The sequence below is a fragment of the Crotalus tigris genome, unplaced genomic scaffold (genome assembly GCF_016545835.1).
Source record: "Crotalus tigris isolate CLP2741 ecotype Arizona unplaced genomic scaffold, ASM1654583v1 scf7180000024401.5802323, whole genome shotgun sequence".
Taxonomy (NCBI): Eukaryota; Metazoa; Chordata; class Lepidosauria; order Squamata; family Viperidae; genus Crotalus; species Crotalus tigris.
The window spans coordinates 1,880,564-1,895,717 of NW_024100569.1; the positions used below are offsets into that span (position 1 = coordinate 1,880,564).

The window sequence follows — 15,154 nt, forward strand, 5'->3', positions numbered from 1 at the left end:
AAGCAAGGTGATCAGGTGGGCCCCCTTGTTTAAGGACGGCTACAACCTAGGACCATAATTCTGAGCTCAATGGTGGTCGTAAGTTGAAGAACTCCTTAATAATAAATACTAAAATTATTCTGTAAAAAGATTTATAGTTCTATTTCTAGCCCGATTAAAGTCATAGCATTTACTTTTCAGACTGAGATTTTTAAATAGCATTTTGATTATAATAGTTGCCGAGATGGAGCCACATGAACTTAAGATTCTACAAGTAGCCTCTGCTAACAACCGTTTATTTAAAAAAAAAACATTCACAGTTACAGCAGCAATAAAAAAGTGACTTATGACTGGTCCTTGCACTTATGACAACATTCCCTACAGTCATGTGATCAAAACTCAGGTGCTTGACAACCAGCATGTATCTGCTATGGTTGCAGCATCCCAAGGTCACGTGGTCACCACCTGACTGGTAACAAGTAAAGTCAGTGGGGGAAGAAGCCAGATTCTCTTAATGACATGAGTCACAGAGATGCAGTGCTTAACCACCACGGCCAAAAGTTTGTAAAATTGGCCATGACTCATTTAACAGCCACCTTGCTTAGCAATGGAAATTCTGGTCCCATCTGTGGTTGTAAGTCAAGGACTATTTATAAACAGTAGTTAGGGGTAAAGTTAAAATAAACTAGCTAAATATAACATTAATAAAATATAAATGAATTGATTTAACTCTTTCATTTTCCTGTATTGTTCTAGATTGGTGATTTATGGGCAGTATTGCAGTCAAGTAGAGATGGCTATTTCCTGCTTGGATAATATCTCCAAGACAAAAGAAGATGTTAAGCTGAAATTGGAGGTGTCTGGGACATTTTATTGTTTTATTTATAAATGAAACACATTTAGATTCAAATCTTACAATCAAACTCTATTACTGTATCTATCTATCTACAGGTAGTTCTTGACTTAAAACTGTTCATTTAGTGACCGTTCAAAGTTACAGCGGTACAGTGATTTATGACCACTTTTCACAGTTACAAACTTTGTGGCGTCCCTATGGTCATGTGACCAAAATTCAGATGCTTGGCCACTGGTTCATACTTACAGCCGTTGCTGTGTCTCAAGGGCTCGTGATCACTTTCTGCAACCTTTTTGACAAGCAAAGTCAGTAGGGAAGCTGGATTCACTTAACAATCAGGTTCCTAACTTACCAACTGTGACGATTCACTTAATAACTGTAGCAAGAATGGTCGTAAAATGGAGCAAAACTCAAATATCTCATTTAACAACCGAAATTGTGGGCTCAGTTGTGGTTGTAGATTGAGAACTACCTTTATCTATCTATCTGTCTGTCTGTCTGTCTAGCTTGGGGTGTCAAAATGGCGGCCTGCAGGCCGGATGTGTGAGGCGCAGGCAATACCCATCCTGGCTCTGCAAAGGCAAAAAACATTACGATATTCACAATGCGTCACGTGACACAACCCGTGGTCTGTCTGTCTGTCTGTCTAGCTATTTATCTTGCCATGAGGCAACCTTGGGCAGTTTACAACATTAACAGCTTTAAAACCATGTGTCTATATCAATGTCTATATCTATCTATATCTCTATATATTTCTGTCAACAATAAGAATACAAAATTATGATTAAAAGATGGAAGGGGAGGGAGCAGGATATGCAGGGGAGAGAGGTGGGATCTATTATTTGTCCATTTTATATATTGCATAATTTATAGGCATTCCAATTTATGAATGCTAATTTTATTTCTACAACGAAACTGGAGATTATGTTTGGTGTAAATGTTTTGCAGACTAGGGTGGTAGACATGGTGAGATGGTTAAAGCTGGGATGGTGAAATGGATGGAACCATTTCCAAATGCAAATAGAGTCTGAATCCCCTCCCTCCATAGATAACGTGTCACTGCTGAAGAGGATTGGGCTGAAGGGCTGAGTGCAGTTCATTCTTTGTCATAGGAAAGAGCATTTTGCAAGGCAGATTTGAGGGAAAATAACCCACAATTCTGTACTGAAGAAGTATATTCTTTTACATTACACTTGCAATGTCACCTCATTCTCCTAAATGTGCAGACCAAGAGTTAAAATTGCCTGTGAATTTATTTACAGCAATAAATGGTAGAGCTCTCCTTGCAAGCTTTAATTACTAAGGGTGCCCACCCAGGGCTACAGGAGCCCTCCAGAACATTGAGCTTCTGAACATTGTTGCTGAACTGCAATTCTTAATATCTTAGTAGAGGAAACTTATTAAATACATGGGGAGTAATCATGTTGACTATTTAATTAAGTTTAAATTTAATTATATTTATATGGACCTTAAATTAACTTTATCCTGGCTCAATTTACTATTCTGTTCTGGCTCCACTTACTTTTTTGGGTGTCATCCGTTTATATCCTACCCCAGGGGTAGGCAACCTTGGCTCTTTTATGACTTGTGGACTTCAACTCCCAGAATTCCTGAGCCAACATGGCTGGCTTAGGAATTCTGGGTGTTGAAGTTCACGAGTCATAAAAGAGCTAAGGTTGCCTACCCCTGTCCTACCCCAACAGAAAAGGACTCTTGATGATTTGAAGGGGAGAGACTGAAATTAAAATTTTAATCATCCACACTTGTTTCTGGTAATCCTGACCAGATCATAACTCAAATGATTTCTTCTAAGCCAGACCTCCTCAGTCTTTTTTGAACTGTGCTTGATCTTTGAATTACAAAACATGGGCTGGGTGAGGAAGAAGACTTAATCTGAAGACCCCAGTATTCAAACTGAATAAAAATTCAATATAATTGAATAGTTGGTGCAGTTTGAGACACGTGTCTCCTATCTTATGAAAAATAACATTGCCATTTTGATTATGTTCCAGAATTACCCTGAGACATTTTATTTATTCAATTATTGGTTATTCTTTAATTAGGAATGTTCCAAAAGAGCTAATAATGGGAAATTTACTCTGCGGGATCTCCTTGTGGTTCCAATGCAACGGGTTCTGAAATATCATTTGCTACTTCAGGTATTTAATTTTTCTGATGATTGAGATTGTATCTTGCTAGTTCTATCTCTGTGCAACTATTTAGACCACTTGCTGTTTGTACTGTAATTTGGACTACTGAGAGTACACATTTAAGAAGGTCAGCTGTAAGAGTGTCAGACTGATTGATTATTGATTATATGCCATCAAGTTGGTGTCAACTCTTAGCAATCACAGAGATAGATTTTCTTCACAAGCATCTATCCCTAACCTAGTCTTTGGGTCCTTTATTTTAAAACATCCTGTCAATTTTAAGCTACTTTTTTTGGGGGGACGGTGTTATTTTAGAAGCATAGCACTCACCTTCTTTGGAAAGGAACTCATGATTCTCACCACACAACAGTTATCCCACTTAAAGCAAAGCTACCACTCAGAATTGGTGCTAGTTTGCTACTGTCTAGTCTCAGTCCTTGTATTGTTTGGTATGGTCTTACCCACTCTGGTACATTCCAGGTGGGAATTGTAATGCAACATCTATAAGGTTGAAGAAGCCTGATATAATACAATGCAGTGAGCAGGTCATTACTATTATATTGTTGTTGTTTTTGTCAGCCAGGATATATATCAGTATAATTTATCACACAATGTTGTTTTTGTCAGCCAGGATATATATCAGTATAATAAACACACAATGGCTCTGACCCGTGTGGAGAGTTGTATTAAATGGTCCACTTGTCCACCTGTAGGTAATGCAAAGGTTGCCCTAGGGATCTGCTAAGAAGAGTATAATTTTTAAATCAGTTTAAGAAAGATTGTTGATTCTCATAGTACACTAAATATGAGGGCCTACACACTATACAGAAAGAGAAAGATCATTTGTCTAGAAAGATTCTCCACCCAGCCCAATACTATTGGAATTCAGTTGATTTCACAATAGCTTCCTGTCTTTTTTTTAATAGTATAAATCAATACCATATACTAATCTTAGATAATAGGTAAAATGTGTTTTTTTTTTTACTGTACATACTCAAGGATTATACTTCTGTTCTGTGCTGGATTATAACAATGCCATTTGTACTGAGAACGTTGCTCATTACAACTCCCAGAGTGCACAGCTCCTGTGCAGTTAGTACTATAATGGAACTAGAGAATCTTCTAAATATCATTTGATAGCTTTGCTGGGGGACTCATTAGTACAGCCGCAGAGAACTATACTATTGCATTAGATTGTCTGCATTGCTCCTACTTATAAAGTGACATTTTAAAAAGAGCTTCTGTCTATGCAAGAAGCAGTATTTTGTTTCTGTAGTGCCATGTTACATGCAGTATGTCAATGTCCCATGTATTGTATGCATTTTAACTGCATTTGTAATTGACACATTACTCTTTGCAGAAAGTTCTGGTATGATTTTAACAAAGATAATGGAGCAAAACGTTTATTTTAAAATGCTCATTTGAATAAAAATCAGTATCATGCTGCTGATTTTTCCCAGTTGGTAAAATTTTCAGAAATGTTACTACTTTTTTTTCTTACACATTGTGAAAGAATATATAGAATAAGTAACACAAAGAAGAAAATAAAGTGCAGATACTGAAACACGAGCAGATAAACAATAAATTTGAGCGTTAATATGACTAATATATCCCAGTACATCATTGGAAGCTTATAGTATTATCAGATATTTCATATTCATTTACTAGTCACAATCCACATATCTTTATTGAGCTTTAAGTGTGGATTAGTGTTAGTACAAATATAAAACTTCTACATTTTTTTTAATTGGGGTTGGGCATTTAGATTATGTATTTTACAGAGAATAGGATATATGCATCTAAATAAAAGATGAATTAGAAGCAGTTTGATCACATTAATCTGGGGTCATGGACACATTTCCAGAAATTTAACCAATGTATCGAAATAATTGCTATGCTGACACAGAAAAGCTGAAACCGAAACATAAATCCGGAAATATAACATTGGCTGAAAGTCTGTTTAAAAATCTCTAGATTTATTGGTGAGCTGAGGAAAAAAAAAACTACTTTGGAATAACTTTGAATAAAGGCAATATAATAACTGCTTCAGATTGAGCTACATTGATTATAGCATATCCATAATTTTCTGACTTTCTTTCCATTATAATTGGTTGATAATAACTATGGCATTCTGTGATATAGGAGCTGGTAAAGCACACTAATGACATAATTGAGAAGGCAAATCTAAAGTTGGCCCTTGATGCCATGAAGGTAAGTATGATTGAGTACATCCTCTCTAATATAAAATGAAAAGAGTCTTTTCTAGAAATAAATTGAAAATTAAATATTTTGAAACTTGGATCCTATCTTGCTGCACACTGGTGTAACATGCTTATAAATGAAAGCAAACAAGCTCCTTTCACAAATCAAGGATCCATGTTTAATTTATTATTTGATTATTTGTTAAGCTATTTTCACTCTGGCTTTCAAATAGAAAAGGTTCTACAACTTTGCTGTACATCACAGGCATACGGACATACTTTGGTACACTACACAGTCTGTTTCATGTTATCAGGTAATCTTTTCAGTGCAAAATGAGCATAGGCTTTGTGAACATTGAACAGAAACTGAATCTTTTACAATGGCTTTAAAAGATTTCAGGAATTGGGCCAGCAGGTATGACCCCGTTTCTCCTTCCCAAGGATATGAAGATTACTATGCATAGCATAGTTTTTCCAATATGCCCATGCTGTCATTTAATGAATAGTTGCTTCAATTACAGTAGAGGGACAGGGAAGAATTAGTCCAGCAATCTGACCTAAGTCACACTCCCTAAATTAAACTGAAAATTAGAATACATTTATAATAATAATAATAAAGTTGGAAGGGACCTTGGAGGTCATCTAGTCCAACCCCCTGCTCAGGCAGGAAACCCTATACCATTTCAGACAAATGGCTGTCCAGTCTCTTCTTAAAAACTTCCAGTCTTGGAGCATTCACCACTTCTGGAGGCAGGTTGTTCCACTGGTTAATTGTTCTAACTGTCAGGAAGTTTCTCCTTAGTTTTAGGTTGCTTCTCTCCTTGATTATCTTTTGATTGCTTTTTTAAAAATGTAATGTTGTATTTGGCTCATATACTGTACTCTATGCAAAAATTTGTATAATAGGAAAATATTCATATAAAAATAAATGCCTTTTTTAAAAAAAAATTGGACATGAGTGGCTTTCAGCCCTGAATCAATTGTAAATATTTAATCAATCATTGTTACATACCAAATTTGTTTTTCTTTTCTGTGGTTTTAGGACTTGGCACAATATGTAAATGAAGTGAAGCGAGATAATGAAACCCTCCGTGAAATTAAGCAATTTCAATCATCAATAGAAAATTTGGTAGGATTTTATAAGATGCTGCTTTTTTTATTTTTTAGGGATTCCCCCCCTTTTGTATACTTGTTACTGATAGATTTATAAGCAGGAAAGCTGAAAGTGAAAATTATGGCAGGGTTAAGATTAAAGTCAGGGTGGAGCACAGGCAAGCTTGTCCAAAGGTAGAGTCAACTGCAGGTAAGAGACTAAATCTATATATTCCGAAAAAGGTTTGAACACAGATTCCAGAAAACTGGGTTATTGAGAATCAGAAGAGGGCTAATCAAGAGAAATAGAATAGAAACAGGAAGACTGAGGCACAAAGCTTTGACTCGAAAAAGAAAAGAAAAGAATCTGTAATGGATTTAAAATATTAGAGGAGCGTTTGAATTTGCAAATGTCAGGGTGTGCGTTCATGTGATGTTCTTGGTTTTGGCTTAGTATGATTTAGAACTCTCCAATTCTCATTTAATTCACAAACCAAGGCCTAGTATGTTTGTCTGACTATTGTCCAGAATTCATCTTGAAAGAATGTTTTGTAGAATGGTTCGATGAAAAGATTAAGAAAATCATAGCAGTTGAAACCTATGTTGAGACTATTTGCTTCTATCTCTGCTGCTGACTGAACTGGCATATATAAAGTCTGGTCTTATCCTACAAACCTGACCTTATTTATTTTGCTCTGCTTTATTTATTAGTATCAATCACTATAATATTTAATCTTTATTTCAAACAACAGCATTTTTATGGCAGTTACTAAGCCATATAGTATAGAACTCCTTCAAGGCACAGCTCCTTAAGGCAGAGACTGGTCTCTGACATAAAAACTAAGGTCAGATTATTCTTCAGTTGGTTTTTGAGTTCTGTAGCACAAAACCTTGGAGAGCATCAGGAAGATAAAGATTGACTTGTTTCCTATAGTTCTTTTTTTGTCCCAAACTGAAGGAAGTTAGATCTCTGACAACACTACTAATTTTTCTTACATGAAGAAATGTGAGGGAATGTTGGGCAAAAAGAAAAGTGAGGCAATGTTGGGCAGAAGTGGTGGGATGAGAAACTGAGCATAGAGGATGTAATCCCTTTGTACACGTACATGCTATTTCTGTTTGGGATGGGGGTAAAGGGGTAGAGAGGTAAGAATGTGCATGTAATGGAAAATGTATTTTGCTTCCAGCTCAGAATAAAACAGTGCCATGAAACATTTTCGATCTGCTGCATTTGACAAGACAAAACTTGAAATGGGTTGAGGGTTGTGACTATTGGGAAGCATTGGGAATGCGAAACAGGCTCCTTGCTGTTATATTTTATCCCCTGGAGCCGCAAAGAAAGATGGGATGACTGTCCATTCTAGCTGCTGCTAGACATCCCTTAGAACAGACATGTGATGTCGCACAACGTATCGTGACTTTTTTCCCATTGCCGGCAATGGGCTAGGCACGGTTTCAGTATGATGCATCCGGCCCGCGGGCTGGCAGTTTGACATGCCTGCCTTAGAAAGTTTGACAATATTTTAAAATGCTGTCATAGGATTAAAAAAAAAAACCCAAGCCTTTTTTTTTTTAAGGAAAACATGGTTTTGAGGGTGAGAATCTGTTGCTTAATAGTTGATAGTTAATATATCATAGAATTAGTTACATGAAAAACTGTCTGGGGTTCTCAGAAGAAAAAGCAGTAGTCTCTTCAATTTTTTCAAATAAACTCTTGGGAATGTTTAGCAAACACATTACTCTGAATGAGATAAACTTTCTCTTCAATTTTCCTTGGCCAGGTTTTAGTAGTCATCAGACGTCAGCCAGCTAAAAGCTGCAGAGACAATTTAATTTACCGACTGGGTCCTCATTCCTACCAGGCTTGTTTTGTTCTTAAATCACTTGTAAAAATATTTTTAAATGTTGCCCCCTGTTGCTTCTAAGAACTCTTACATGAATATTACAAGAGCCTGCTGGTAATTATAAGAATGTAGTACTGCTTCAGCTGACTTCATGGCATTTAAATGCATTCTGAAAAGCTCTGATCGGGCCAATAAGCATGCAGGCAGGCAGAGATGAGTTAGGAAAAGTCAAGTAGGACCTTTTTAAAACAAGAAAGAAAGGGAGAGCAAGCAAGCTTGGGTAATGTCAGTCTTGGGGGGAAAAAAAAGGCTTTCTGGAATATCAACAAGGCATAGAAATATGCTTAAGAGTACCTAGCTCAACAAAGCTATCCAAGCCAACATTGTACTTGCAGTTTTCACATGTTCACCCTCAAGAGCAATAGCAATGTTTGTTAATGAAGGAAAGTTATACAAACTGATTTCCTACGCAAATTCCAATCAGGTTGCATCTATGACTTATGACTATTGACTTATGACTTAGGTCTATTCTTAAGTCAAGAGGGCCTACACAAGCCCCAGAACAGTGTTTCTCAACCTTGGCAATTTGAAGAGTTATTCAACTCCGAGAATTTTTTACCCTGCCAAGGTTAAGAAATATTGCCCTAGTCTAGGACGTGGATGTCAAACTCGATTGTGCCACGTGACATATTGTAACATATCCTGACGTTTTTTTCCTTTGCAGAGCTGGGGTGGGTATAGCCTATGCGTGACGCATCCAGCCGGCCTGGCGCGTTTGACACCCCTGCCTTTGGAGATATTTTCAGAAGTTGTAGCTGATGCACAAAAATAGTAGCCTGGCTTGTTAACTAACAAGTTCTAGAAGAATGTCACTGGCTCTGTATACTAGGCATGATTGTTGAGGGAGGGTTTCTTTCAGGATACAATACATGTTAAAATGTATTAAGTACAGAGTACCATAGCTGAATAAGATATTATATGCCTAGGCCAGGGGTGTCAAACTCGTGACATCAGGCAACGCCGCGCAACATATCGGGCTGGTTTTGCCATTGCCGGCAATGGGGTGGGCATGGCTTCAGTATGATGAAACCGGCCTGCGAGCCGGCAGTTTAACACCCCTGGCCTAGGCCTTCTCTGTTGTGTCCCCTTGGCTTTAATTGTTCTCCTCCTGGAGGCAAAGCTGGTGCTTTTGGAGACTTGCCCTTTTTTTATATAACTACATGACAGTCTCAGCATCAACAGCCAAAATCTGTCTTTTGCCCTTAAGTGCCTCTTTATCAGGGCAACTATATTTATTCCATTTGTTATTTTACTTGATTTTTATTGTGTTCTGTTGCTTTTACAGGCCAGAGAGAGTGCAGGCTCTAAATATTTTAAAATAAGTACATAAAATGAGGGGAAATGAAATGGCAAAGAAGGAGGAATTTTTCTTTTCTGTCCCTTGTAACTAGTGCCCATTGCTCCAGATTAAGGCTGAAGAGCTAAAACCAAGACACAACAAGAAGAAAAATCCTATTAAAATAGGAGAGCTTGCAGCTTTCCTCAACTTTCTGATCTCCAGCGGAAGATGCATTAGAGCAGGCATATCAAACTGCCGGCCTGCCAGCCAGAAACCACACCCATCCCATTGCCAGCAATGGGGGAAAAGTCGCATGACGTCACATGATGTCGCAAGTTTGACATGCCTGCATTAGAGCATTAGAGTTACAGCAGGGGTATCAAACTGCCGGCCCATGGGCCGGATGCATCATGGCAAAACTGCACCCACCCCATTGCCGGCAATGGAAAAAAAGTCACGATACGTCACGTGACATTACGAGTTTGACACCCCTGAGTTACAGGCACTGGCTACAGCAGACTCCCTGGTCATAGTCTTCTTCAGCAACAGAGCAGCATTTTGGATCTATGAATCATGTGCCTGTTTCCCAATATTCTATTGCCACCCATCCAGGTCATCCCACATTGTGTAAGCCAATAGGAGTAAATTCAGGATCATTTGCCTTCCCTGCTAGAAAAATTAAGAAAAAGCTAATTGCAATACTCATCACAAAGATCCGATTGCGATGTTCTAAACAGATGGAGAACTAAAATGTTTATACTAATATTGAACTGGAACAACTTGAAGTAAATGCTTTGCGATTGAAATGTTTTGCATAACCCTTGTAGAGTAGGTCAGAGATGCTGTGCTGCCAATTTTGCATTTTTATCTGCCATCTGCCTTATAGCCAACCACTTTTTCAGAATGTTGAATGCAGCATCTTCCTCCAATAAATTATTGGATATCTTTGAAGCAATTAATGTACATTTTTCTCCCCCCCCAGAATCAATCCCTTTTACTCTATGGAAGACCACAGGGTGATGGTGAAATAAAGATAACAACCCTGGACAAGCGAGCAAGACAAGATAGGTGAGAAAAGCTTCAGTTTGTTTTTAATGTATTATTTTGCAATGATCCTAGATCAGGGGTGCTCAAACTTGGCCACTTTAAGACTTGTGGATTGGGGAATTCTGGGAGTTGAAGTCCACAAGTCTTAAAGTGGCCAAGTTTGAGCATCCCTGTCCTAGATCAATACTTCTGAAATGGTACAATACCTGCTATTTGTTAGTTGCACAAGTGTAATGCCAACGATCTCACCATAAGAAGGAAGTAAATGCCCTATCAATATATTTCTTTGCAGCTAAGAAAAATAATTTTGGAATTTGCACTGGTAGATAGATTGGGTAATGATAAAGACAATACTATGGTATATCAGTTTCTATTGATCGTTCAAGATTAAGTGCTTTTTTTAAAAAGGAGTTTAAAATATAAGTAAAGTATTGAGATACATAACGATAATAAAATTAAATTCAACAACCCTTAAAAATAAAAATGATAAAAAAACCAAGAAAAAAGGAAGCAAAGACATATTTTCACCTTATATATGGGTAGTCCTTGAGTTATGATGGCAGTTGCAACTGGAATTTCCACCTCTGGGCAATGCAGTCATAAAGCCCGACATCTTGTTTAGCATCAGCAACCCCTGCAATTCCCACTGTCATCATTAAACAATGATTGTAGGTTGTTAAGTGAGCACTTCCTTGCAACTATCTGCTGGCTTTCAGCAACCAAAGTCTGTGGTGGGGAAACTGGCAAGAAGTTGCAAATCCCAGGCAGCTTGCAAGCTGGATGATAGAGAGCGAGGGGGCATGGAGGTGGCTGGAGAGAGGCACGGCATGAACGTGATGGGACTTGGGGTGGTTGCTGCCTGGTGGGAGGGGTGCTTCAGTGGCATGGGTGGTATTTCAAATATTAAAACTGTCAAAGACTATCAAACTGCTTAGTGAGTGTGTAGGCGTGGTTATAGGTGTAGTTGTTGGGACCACTAGAACTTTACAAACATTCCAACGTTGATCTTGGGTGGGATTTCACTTCCCCACTGAAGGGTGGAAAGTAATCTGGGGGTGTTCCTGGGAGTCAGAGCTCCTGCTCAATGAGCATATGGCAGCTTTGGCCAAGAAGGCCTTTCCACAGCTTCGTTGCAGTGGAATGAGCTGTCTCCTGAATCCGGAGACCTTTTTGTTGGAGAGGAATCATCCTGCTTGGGAGGAGGGCTCGTGAAAAATCAGCTTGGACTCACTATATAAACATGAGATCTGAATCTACTCTGAGGTGCAGTGATTACCCTTCTGCTTCCATATTCAAGGTTGTGACTTATAAAACCCTACATGGCATAAAACCTGGTCATTTGGGGAACTGTCTGCTCCCCATGATATGTGCCCAGCCAATGTAAACTGATAGTGTTGGTGTGCTTTCAATTTATAGCACTAGCAATAGCACTTAGACTTATATACTGCTTCACAGTGCTTTACAGCCCTCTCTAAGCAGTTTTTACAGAATCAGCATACCGCCCCCCAATAATCTGGGTCCTCATTTTACCGACCTCGGAAGGATGGAAGGCTGAGTCAACCTTTATGTGCTTTTTTTATTTATTTGGTTGGGTTGGCTTTGTTTTCAATTGTTGTGTTTTGTCTTTTTTATTATACCTTATAGGAGTTGTTTGGAGTTGTGCGGCATCTAAATCAAATTGATTAAAGTGAAATTAAATGAAAATAATGTCCAGTCCAATTATCCATCTCTTGCTAGGGATTTAAGTGTTGTAGAATAGAATGAAATTTATAAGTATGCTGCATAGAACTGTGCAGTAAAAATCTAAAATTGCAGTTCAAAATGCGTGTTAAATTTGAGAGAAAAATTCAGCTTAACAATCAGATTTGATGTTGTAAAGTTTATTAAAAATTTAATAAACTCTACTCAAATATTTCTCAGATAACATTTTTAGCTACAAATTTGAATTTTTACAACTTCTTACGCTTTCGTTTCTCCCGTAGGCATATCTTTTTATTTGACTTGGCCATGATAGTATGCAAACGGAGAGGTGATAATTATGAAATGAAAGATATAATTGATCTCCAGGAGTACAAAATAAACAATAACCCCACCACCGACAAGGAAAATAAAAAGGTAAAAATATAGAATATGCCGGGATCCTTGTGTTCTGCTCTAAAATCTTAAGATTCCTAATTACGTGAACTACTTAACATTTCTCTAAGCCCCCTTTTTTACTAGATTTATTTATCTACGGGCTCTGGGTAGGAAACTGGGAATTAAAGTAAAATATTTTATCTTTTTCATTCATTGTTTTTCTTCCCCCCCCCCCAAGAACTTTTAAAATGGGGAAACCTTAAAATATTCAAAGTGGTGCAATGGTGCATTCTATAGCCTTGGTTTATCTGTTTAATTTTTGCAATGGGATTAAAAAGTAGATGAAGATTCCATGAAGCTCAAAAGTGTTCTGGAATGTTGTTACAATTATTGTTATTACATTTTCCTGGAACTTTGCAAAATTAGAAATGTGTGTCCTCCGGGCATTTTCCAGCTTGGTTATTTCTTTGTTCTTAAAAGCTAATTCCTGAATTTTATTCCTGTTTAAACAGTGGTCTTACGCCTTCTACCTCATCCACACACAAGGACAAAACGGCTTAGAGCTGTACTGCAAAACCAAAGATTTGAAGAAGAAATGGCTCGAGCAGTTTGAAATGGCCCTGTGAGTAACCATGATACATTTAGAAATAATTGTCCAGATTGATTGGCATTCAGTGCTCACTAATTTAGCGGGGATTTAAGACTGCCTATTTGAACTAGTTTCTGGCACATGCAAAATTTCTAAATATATGAACATAAACATAAAAAGAGAGATGAAATATATAGGGGCAAAAAAAAAAAAAAAACCCTTTTCACAGTGAATGGTAGAGGGCGCTCCAAGCTACATTTTCAGCGTGCTTCACTTCCCTATGAAAGTTTACCATAGTGCTTTAGGGAAAATATTAATGGATTTAGCAATAAATATTTAACATAATTGTAGCTGATTTTGCTATCATTGCCTTGGTAAACTAAAATGTATTACTAAGGGAGATGGGGATGCTGGCTCTTTTCCTAGTGGCTTCTAACTAATTTATTATGTGGTATTTGGATCAGATTTCCTGGTTTATTAAATTTGACTTCAAGAATTTGATTCCTCTCTCTCCCCTTAACATAATAGCACAAGCGTGGGTGTAGCACAGAATCATTTCAAAGAAATATAAACAGTTGACAGCCGCCTACTGAAGCTGTGATCTTTTGTACAATATCTGTTTTTGTAATTTTCCTAACTCCAACGTAATATCCCCCTCCCCAATTCTGCATGCCATTTCTATGGTTTATGAAGATCTTAATTAAGCATTAAAAAAATAAGTAACTCAGACTCAGTGGAATGACTTTAGATAAGTACTGATAGGAGACTGTGTAGTTCTGGGAGATTTACCACAATATAGAAACATTTACACTGGCCCATTTTACCTATATAATGTCTGTAGCTGTTTAACATTCCAAAGAAACTAAAGTAATAAATATTTATTCATCAGGAGAAATTATTTAAGCAACACTATGTATACCTTGAAAGCATTTAATTATATCTCATGTAGAAGTAGATGCATTAAAAGGCAACTTTTAAATTTATTTTTTGATAAATGCCAGTCTGTTTCTCTGAAACGGAAGAATTAATCCTAATTTGGGATCAAATTAGCTAAAGCATTTCTATTTCCACCTTTTACATAAATATTCTGTTTCTTCCCTATATAAAGTAATTGTAGAGACATAATGATTGATTTGGGAAATGACCAGCATATGTTTTCTTCTGCTTGTTTATTTTTCTAATATTATACATTCCATTCCATTTCATTTCATCTCTCTCTTTTTTCCCTCTTTCATCCAAAGAACTTGATGGGATATATTTTACAGGGAGTTTATGCCATCATAACTGTCTCACATCACTTAGTGAATTTTCATAGCTCCATGCAGAATTGAATTTGTATTAGATTTATTTTTCAGACCCAAGATTATTTTTGAATTGAGGCATATTCCTACAGTTAAATTCCTTAATAGGAAACATAGACTATCCAAGCAGGTATAATCATATGCAAAGCCAGTCTGTTATCCCTTGGGTAATCTGTGGTTTAATAATCATTAATAGGAAAATAAAAGGCTGGAAAGAGAATTAACCTTTAGAATTTGTTTCATTTTGTTGTAAATCATTTTCCAGAATTGTGGGCCATCAAATATGCAAAACAAAAACAAAACAAAAACAAAACAAAACCCAGCTAACAATGAATGAAGGCAAATGTATGTGTCCCAGGATAAGCTCGGAAGCATAAAATCTGACCAAGCCAAATTCAATTTCCCAACTAACAATGTTTAGTTAATGATTATCTATGTTAACAATCAGTCGTGGTGTAATATACCGTTGGTCCCATTGGTCTTGTACCCATTAATTTAATTTAATTTTTCATTGCTGTTCCTATTGTTACATGTTTTGTTTAAGTTCTGAATCACCAGTTCTGATCTGATATTCTGACAACACTGGCTTTGTACTTTGCCTGACTGGGTATAGTTTATATTTTAGAAGTTACTTAAACTGAATGATATTTCATTTGGGATTAACGTGCTCCTTTAAAAAA

At 37.1% G+C, this 15,154-nt stretch overlaps 1 protein-coding gene across 1 annotated transcript in view; it reads left to right on the forward strand.

Annotated features, from left to right (window-relative positions):
* The window catches only part of VAV3 (vav guanine nucleotide exchange factor 3), a 187,581-nt gene that overhangs the window by 94,583 nt on the left and 77,844 nt on the right, over positions 1-15,154 (forward strand). The window contains exons 9-15 of the mRNA XM_039329572.1: positions 736-835; positions 2,899-2,994; positions 5,128-5,196; positions 6,229-6,315; positions 10,444-10,529; positions 12,491-12,623; positions 13,097-13,206. Of these exons, the coding sequence (XP_039185506.1) occupies positions 736-835; positions 2,899-2,994; positions 5,128-5,196; positions 6,229-6,315; positions 10,444-10,529; positions 12,491-12,623; positions 13,097-13,206 (681 nt within the window). The remainder of the gene's footprint in view (positions 1-735; positions 836-2,898; positions 2,995-5,127; positions 5,197-6,228; positions 6,316-10,443; positions 10,530-12,490; positions 12,624-13,096; positions 13,207-15,154) is intronic.